We start from the raw sequence: 8,640 nt of genomic DNA, 5'->3' as shown, positions 1-8,640 counted from the left end.
AAAGGTTTTATTTGTTAAGTCGAAATAGACATGTCTATAACACCCATATCACACACTCCCAAACGGTAAATATATGTATGTACATTGTACTATCAATTTGGGCGAGAGAGACTCAAATGATTGTAACATAAAGCTAGCTCGCTAAACAGTGCATTATTTTTTGCCAATTTACAGCAAGGTTAGTTACGAAGAATAACAGCTGATTCCACATGAATCTCGAAAATGTGCATCCCGTTTCAGTCACGTATTTGGTCCCATTCGCCTGGGTAAAACTGCATGATCACATTGCACATGGTTGTTGTAAAGTCCATGTAATCGCATGTTGGACCATTTTTATCCCCATTGTGAAACACTTTGAAAGGCGGCGATCCACTCGAACGCTCAGTGTTTCCCAGAGGAAGTGGCGTCTCGGAATTCCCGCCACGTGCGCGCAAATCACCTCTTTATGATAATGAGCATTTGATTGGTCCAAATCGAAAACATGGTAAATATATACCATCTTATTGGTTGAGTTCTCCAGGTCGCTTGTCAACACAGCGCAAAACCTCCAGACAAGAGATCCTTGGGCGTCTCGTACTATGAGAAAGTAGTTCGTGTATACATATCCTTATATCAGATAAATGACACAATGGTTGTTGTTGTTTTTTTTAAATATTTTTGAAAATCTCTACATTTCAATTAATTATTGCCGGATATTAAAACAAATTCCAGTAAAATACCGAGTAGTGTTTCGGGGCGGAGTGATATAACCATTCTCCACTCGTCCAAAAATATTGGCGTTATAGAAAAGGTGCCAGAGCTCAAATCCGTTCCGTGATATCAACACAGTCCCTTGGATTTCTTACAAACTTCTTCGATTGCAGTTAACAGCTCTGCAAGTGTCCTTTCTTCAGTACTTCAAGAAAACTGTAATCTTCCAAGTGCAGAAATCAAGATACAGGATTATCTTTGTACGCGGCGTTTCTAATCTGGAAAAGATAGAGGCGGCATTGTATTTGAGTCACGGCGACGGGCGGGTGGAGTTGGCACACTGGATTTATTAGCTAGCGTTAGCCTTTTCAATCATATTTCCATAGGATTGGATCGGGATCTACCTTTTCAGATAAACAAGGATTTCGTCTGTCTTCCGTTCGAATATGTTGCTGTCAAAGTTTGGCTCATTCTCACACATTTGCAACCCTTCGAGCATGGACCCGATGAAAATACAGCTCCAGCCAGGTATGATTCGAACCCGCTGTCATTCTTCGTACATTGCCAGAAATACTGTTGCACTGTTTAGTGAAGTAGCTTTATATTGCAATCATTAATGCGTCCAATAGTTAGTAAAATACAATTATTTAATTAACTCTAAAATCATGTGCGTGGAATTATTTAAATGGCTTCGTGCGGTGGATATGCACGCCAACGGTGATTTATTAACAAACATAGCTAATATTAATTAGTAACTTGTCTGGAAAGTCTAGTCAACGGCTGCGACTCGAGTGGCTATCGTTTATTCTTACCTGCTCTAAATTTGATGTTTCTTCAGTTAAAGTGGAAAAGGAGCCGTTCGAAAAGGTTTACAAGGTGGGATCCGTGCTCGGCAGCGGTGGATTCGGCACAGTCTATGCCGGTAGTCGGCTCTCCGATGACGCACCGGTAAGAATAGGAATGCTTTGATCTCTGCACATGGCGTCATCAAGGCATCTATCTCATGGTTATTGACTAACTTAGTTTTTGCTACAATGCATGTCTTCACGTCTGGCTACAATGTATCTAATATGCATTTTTAACCCCGAAATTAGGTCGCAGTTAAACACGTGCAGAAGGAGCGGGTGACCGAATGGGGTACTATTGTAAGTATCACCACTCCGGTTTGTTTTGGTTTTTCACCCATGCTAGTTGTCGTTGTTTGATATTTGAATCGATTCTAGATATTTGAATCGATTCTACTCAACTCATTTGTGATTCATATTTTCTTACAGAATGGTGTGATCGTGCCTTTGGAGATTATTTTATTGAAGAAAGTCAGTTCATCGTTTCGAGGGGTTATACAACTCCTGGATTGGTATGAGCGACCAGACGGCTGGTTGATTGTCATGGAACGACCGGAGCTGGTTAAGGATCTTTTCGATTTCATAACTGAGAAGGGCGCTTTGGACGAGGAGACTGCGAAGGGATTTTTCCGTCAGGTTTTGGAGTCTGTCCGCCACTGCTACAGCAGCGGAGTAGTTCACAGAGATATCAAAGATGAAAATCTGCTTGTAGACCTACGCACTGGGGACCTCACGCTTATTGACTTTGGTTCAGGGGCGATTCTCAAGGACACAGTCTACACTGACTTTGACGGTAAGCACCCTACCCTTCCTCAGTGCTTTGGCCAGCAGGGGCTCCATTGTATTTTCTGGTTTTGTTTTTGAAGGTGCATGATAGTCTGCACTGACCCTTGACTTGCTTCCAGCTATATTTGTTTGACTCCAGCTATTTTTGACTTTTAGGTTTACACTTATTAGATTTGGAGTCTTTTTGGCTTTAATATAGATAGCTACTATTATTAGATCATCAGCTGGTAATCCCCCCCTCCTCCCTTCAGGTGGTAACATTATCTGCCATGTTCATTTTGTTGTCCTTATGTAGTTATTTATAAAGGTTCTTTACATTATCTCATATTAGTCAATAATAACACACTAGTGTATATAGGTTATTGTTATATTTTGATCATTGCCTGTTATGTTACAAGAAATGCACATTTCAAAGCATAGGTAATGGCTATTGGGTCAGCTGCCACACATCTGTTTGTTGTGAAACCTGAGCTTGGGCTGATTCATGTCACGTGATAGCTTGCATTGCACTCAAGTTTTTTTTTTGGTATCCAAGTTACTCATGGAGAAAAACAAGGGCATTATAATGCCAGTATAAGTCCTTGTTTGCATGGAATTACACTTGCCTTGTTCAGCCTTTATAGAGACATTATCAGACATTTTTATTTTTAAATATCAATTTATAATATCTTAGAAAATCCTACAGTATTGCAATATAGTCCTGTTATTGTCACATGAAATGCCCCAAATAAACTGTTTGATGTTTATTATACAAGTAAACATCACTATTATACAAGTAAAACATCACTAATGAGCCTTTCCCCCCTTTTTCTCCAGGTACAAGAGTATATAGCCCGCCAGAGTGGATTCGCTTCCATAGATACCACGGGCGCTCCGCTACGGTGTGGTCGCTAGGGGTGCTTCTGTATGACATGGTCTGTGGAGACATCCCCTTTGAGCAAGATGAGGAAATCCTCCAGGGGAGACTGTACTTCAGGAGGAGAGTGTCTAATGGTGTGTGCACTACCTCCAATATACAATCTACAATAATTCACTCATTTCTAATCTTAACATATTTCTAAACACTCATTTCTTTTTTCTTTTCTTGTGTGTTCCTATACACCTATCTCCCTCTTGAGATTCTCCCACAAAATAAAATACTCATTCATGTTTTCCCCTTTCCTCTCCCTCCTTCCAGAGTGCCAGCAGCTGATCAAGTGGTGCCTGTCGTTACGGCCTTCAGATAGGCCTACTCTGGAACAGATCATGGACCACCCTTGGATGCGCTTGGCTGGGGAAGTGTCGATATCCTCCAAGACTGAGGATGGGGACATCCGGCTGAGGACCATCAACACGGACATATCTAGCACAAGCTCCAGCAAGGAGAGCCTATGAAAGAGGGGATGAGCGGAAAGAATGGACATGGGGGGGGGGGGGTGTTAACTGGACTTAAAGGGCTCTGGTCCTTATGCCCCACCATGGCTTGGGCAGGCAGAAAACTTCTTTTTTTTGTATTGAATTATTATAATTTATTACAGTTTGTTCTTCCTTTTGATCTTTTATTTTTATACCTCATTAATTGTTTCCTAATGTGGGACATTTGCTGTTTGGGGTGGTCTTTACCAGTGACTATTTATTTTGTACTTTATTATTTTCTAATTTGTTATGACGGTGGGTTTATGGATCTGGTTTAAAGACCCCTATTCAGACTGACATGGCTGCTCTCATAGAGTTAGGAGAATACTTTATTTTTAAACATTTTGATTTGTAGTGCCTTTTTGAAAGCTGCTTCTCTGGGATTTTGTCCAAATTTTTGTTTTGTTATAGCACTTTCCGGCTGGTTTGTTTACGTATCCCACCCTGTCATGATGGAGATGAGTTGTCTTCTTCCATAACAGTATGGTAAACTACACCACCCAGCATGCTTAGGGATCATAGGAGGGGGGGGGGTGTTGACCATGGAATGCTTGAAACACAACTCACTCACACTGCACCCTCTTACTAAGCTGCTCACTCATACTATAGCCTCAGTCATTTGTATTTCTCAAAATTTGAATCCTTTCATTTCTGAATGTGTATTAAAACTACATTATATCTGTGTGTTTAGCCCCTTGGAAATGTATTTTATTTAAATGTATTGCCTTTCCCCCATCTCGTAGCTGGCACTATATCTCCTGCCCTGAACTGGTGTATCCATGGCTTAAGTGTGAAATGCACAATCAATGCAATATTCATGGGCTATTTTTTTCAATACAAATATTGTGCAGGTTTTTTTTTTATTCCTATGCTTTTCATTTCTTCACATGTAGACATTCCACACTCTTGTAGCTTATTTATTTATTGTCGATGTTTAAGAGTGAGAAATCCCAGAGTTTGCATATCTTTACATGGCCTTTTGTTTTGCATTCCTGTAATAATTTTATTTTACACAATTTTATTTTGTGGATGGATGCACTGAAGTTGTCTGAAGGGAATAAAACAAGGTTTACTTACATTTGGAAGAGCTATGAATGTTTAACTTTTTTTTTAAATTATAGACATTTTCTGTGGTAATATTGTAATAATTAATCTAAAAGTACATCTGGTTTTTTTGGGTACATTACACATGTGCTGTCTACATGCATTGAGCTACATGGTACACGTATGGCTATTGGGTTGGATAGGGCTATTCTAGATAGTGACTATGATGAATCTGTGGCTTGCCTAGTGTTAGATATTCTCTTTCAGTTTAGCTGTATGACATGAATGATAGAGAGCTGGAGATATTTTTTTTTTTTATACAAACTTTTCAATTAAATCTCTTTTTGTACATAAATCATACTTGTGTCATCTTGACCTACTGGTAAAACTTCCTCAGTCATTGAAACCCTATAAACCAAATGGGTAAGGGAGGTGCATATATACAGTAGTAATACTAGTGATCAAAATAGTTATTACAGCTCTAAAGATGGCTCAATTTACACATTGAGTAAGCATTCCCACACACACTACAGGTAGACGGAATTCATTACACACTAATAGTTAAAGTATTGTTCATAAATCTGACCGCTTCACTTAGACACGACAGAATCAATTAAAATAATGACTGCTGAAACCATAGTCCCTAATTGAGGACAGAAACTGAGTATACCAAACATTTTCCTCAATTTCATCAGGCATGGACTTAAGGTGTCAAGCATTCCACATGGATGCTGGCCCATGTTTGTATTTCTATTAAGGATCCCCAGCAGCTACTCTTCCTGAGGTCCAGCAACATAAGACCGTTACATACAGTTCATAACACCTTACACAACACATTCAGTGTGTTCCCTCAGGTCACCACTCCACCACCACATATTTACAATACAACGTCCATGTGTACGTGTGTGTCTGTGCCTGTGTGTGTCTTTTCTCAGTCCCCGCTGTTCCATAATGTGTATTTTTATCTGTTTTTTAGATGGGATTCTACTGCTTACATCAGTTACCTGATGTGGAATTTTTATCGCCCTCCAGGTCCCCTCGGAGAGTTCATCAATGAGCTTGATGCCTTGATAAGCTCCTTTCCTGAGGACGGCTCACCTCTCACACTTCTGGGCGACTTTAACCTCCCCACGTCTACCTTTGACTCATTCCTCTCTGCCTCCTTCTTTCCACTCCTCTCCTCTTTTGACCTCACCCTCTCACCTTCCCCCCCCTACTCACAAGGCAGGCAATACGCTCGACCTCATCTTTACTAGATGCTGTTTTTCCACTAACCTCATTGCAACTCCCCTCCAAGTCTCCGACCACTACCTTGTATCCTTTTCCCTCTCGCTCTCATCCAACACTTCCCACACTGCCCCTACTCGGATGGTATCGCGCCGTCCCAACCTTCGCTCTCTCTCCCCCGCTACTCTCTCCTCTTCCATCCTATCATCTCTTCCCTCTGCTCAAACCTTCTCCAACCTATCTCCTGATTCTGCCTCCTCAACCCTCCTCTCCTCCCTTTCTGCATCCTTTGACTCTCTATGTCCCCTATCTTCCAGGCCGGCTCGGTCCTCCCCTCCCGCTCCGTGGCTTGACGACTCATTGCGAGCTCACAGAACAGGGCTCCGGGCAGCCGAGCGGAAATGGAGGAAAACTCGCCTCCCTGCGGACCTGGCATCCTTTCACTCCCTCCTCTCTACATTTTCCTCCTCTGTCTCTGCTGCTAAAGCCACTTTCTACCACTCTAAATTCCAAGCATCTGCCTCTAACCCTAGGAAGCTCTTTGCCACCTTCTCCTCCCTCCTGAATCCTCCTCCCCTCCCCCTCCTCCCTCTCTACAGATGACTTCGTCAACCATTTTGAAAAGAAGGTCGACGACATCCGATCCTCGTTTGCTAAGTCAAACGACACCGCTGGTTCTGCTCACACTGCCTTACCCTGTGCTCTGACCTCTTTCTCCCCTCTCTTTCCAGATGAAATCTCGCGTCTTGTGACGGCCGGCCGCCCAACAACCTGCCCGTTCGACCCTATCCCCTCCTCTCTTCTCCAGACCATTTCCGGAGACCTTCTCCCTTACCTCACCTCGCTCATCAACTTATCCCTGACCGCTGGCTACGTCCCTTCCGTCTTCAAGAGAGCGAGAGTTGCACCCCTTCTGAAAAAACCTACACTCGAACCCTCCGATGTCAACAACTACAGACCAGTATCCCTTCTTTCTTTTCTCTCCAAAACTCTTGAACGTGCCGTCCTTGGTCAGCTCTCCCGCTATCTCTCTCAGAATGACCTTCTTGATCCAAATCAGTCAGGTTTCAAGACTAGTCATTCAACTGAGACTGCTCTTCTCTGTATCACGGAGGCGCTCCGCACCGCTAAAGCTAACTCTCTCTCCTCTGCTCTCATCCTTCTAGACCTATCGGCTGCCTTCGATACTGTGAACCATCAGATCCTCCTCTCCACCCTCTCCGAGTTGGGCATCTCCGGCGCGGCCCACGCTTGGATTGCGTCCTACCTGACAGGTCGCTCCTACCAGGTGGCGTGGCGAGAATCTGTCTCCTCACCACGCGCTCTCACCACTGGTGTCCCCCAGGGCTCTGTTCTAGGCCCTCTCCTATTCTCGCTATACACCAAGTCACTTGGCTCTGTCATAACCTCACATGGTCTCTCCTATCATTGCTATGCAGACGACACACAATTAATCTTCTCCTTTCCCCCTTCTGATGACCAGGTGGCGAATCACATCTCTGCATGTCTGGCAGACATATCAGTGTGGATGACGGATCACCACCTCAAGCTGAACTTCAGCAAGACGGAGCTGCTCTTCCTCCCGGGGAAGGACTGCCCGTTCCATGATCTCGCCATCACGGTTGACAACTCCATTGTGTCCTCCTCCCAGAGCGCTAAGAACCTTGGCGTGATCCTGGACAACACCCTGTCGTTCTCAACTAACATCAAGGCGGTGGCCCGTTCCTGTAGGTTCATGCTCTACAACATCCGCAGAGTACGACCCTGCCTCACACAGGAAGCGGCGCAGGTCCTATTCCAGGCACTTGTCATCTCCCGTCTGGATTACTGCAACTCGCTGTTGGCTGGGCTCCCTGCCTGTGCCATTAAACCCCTACAACTCATCCAGAACGCCGCAGCCCGTCTAGTGTTCAACCTTCCCAAGTTCTCTCACGTCACCCCGCTCCTCCGCTCTCTCCACTGGCTTCCAGTTGAAGCTCGCATCCGCTACAAGACCATGGTGCTTGCCTACGGAGCTGTGAGGGGAACGGCACCTCAGTACCTCCAGGCTCTGATCAGGCCCTACACCCAAATAAGGGCACTGCGTTCATCCACCTCTGGCCTGCTCGCCTCCCTACCACTGAGGAAGTACAGTTCCCGCTCAGCCCAGTCAAAACTGTTCGCTGCTCTGGCTCCCCAATGGTGGAACAAACTCCCTCACGACGCCAGGACAGCGGAGTCAATCACCACCTTCCGGAGACACCTGAAACCCCACCTCTTTAAGGAATACCTAGGATAGGATAAAGTAATCCTTCTCACCCCCCCCTTAAAATATTTAGATGCACTATTGTAAAGTGGCTGTTCCACTGGATGTCATAAGGTGAATGCACCAATTTGTAAGTCGCTCTTGTCATGTTTTGTCTTAGATTGTCTTGTCATTTTGCTTTTCCCTCTGTTCATTTTCCCCCTGCTGGTCTTTTTAGGTTCGTTCCCCTTTTTCTCTCTCCCTTCCTCTCTCTCTTCTCTCTATCGTTCCGTTCCTGCTCCCAGCTGTTCCTATTCCCCTAATCAATCATTTAGTCTTCCCACACCTGTTCCTTATCTTTTCCCCTGATTAGAGTCCCTATTTCTTCCCTTGTTTTCCGTTCCTGTCCTGTCGGATCCTTGTCTATTG

General features: G+C 44.2%; 1 protein-coding gene across 1 annotated transcript; it reads left to right on the top strand.

Annotated features, from left to right (window-relative positions):
- The first annotated feature begins 762 nt into the window (after positions 1-762).
- Positions 763-4,794, top strand: LOC124014100 (serine/threonine-protein kinase pim-3-like). The gene is made up of 6 exons (XM_046328809.1): positions 763-1,218; positions 1,529-1,638; positions 1,785-1,835; positions 1,965-2,328; positions 3,138-3,314; positions 3,499-4,794. The coding sequence occupies exons 1-6, from the start codon at positions 1,137-1,139 to the stop codon at positions 3,693-3,695; spliced, it is 981 nt and encodes a 326-aa protein (XP_046184765.1). The 5' UTR covers positions 763-1,136; the 3' UTR covers positions 3,696-4,794.
- Positions 4,795-8,640: the final 3,846 nt, after the last annotated feature.

The sequence above is a fragment of the Oncorhynchus gorbuscha genome, linkage group LG25 (genome assembly GCF_021184085.1).
Source record: "Oncorhynchus gorbuscha isolate QuinsamMale2020 ecotype Even-year linkage group LG25, OgorEven_v1.0, whole genome shotgun sequence".
Taxonomy (NCBI): Eukaryota; Metazoa; Chordata; class Actinopteri; order Salmoniformes; family Salmonidae; genus Oncorhynchus; species Oncorhynchus gorbuscha.
This window is presented reverse-complemented; position numbering and strand designations above follow the sequence as displayed.

Bases quoted from the DNA above. Each gene is read 5' to 3' on its own strand.
- LOC124014100 (XM_046328809.1), top strand. From the start codon at position 1,137: ATGTTGCTGTCAAAGTTTGGCTCATTCTCACACATTTGCAACCCTTCG. The intron at 2,329-3,137 runs GTAAGCACCCTA...CTTTTTCTCCAG, and splicing joins AGTCTACACTGACTTTGACG to GTACAAGAGTATATAGCCCG. The intron at 3,315-3,498 runs GTGTGTGCACTA...CCCTCCTTCCAG, and splicing joins CAGGAGGAGAGTGTCTAATG to AGTGCCAGCAGCTGATCAAG.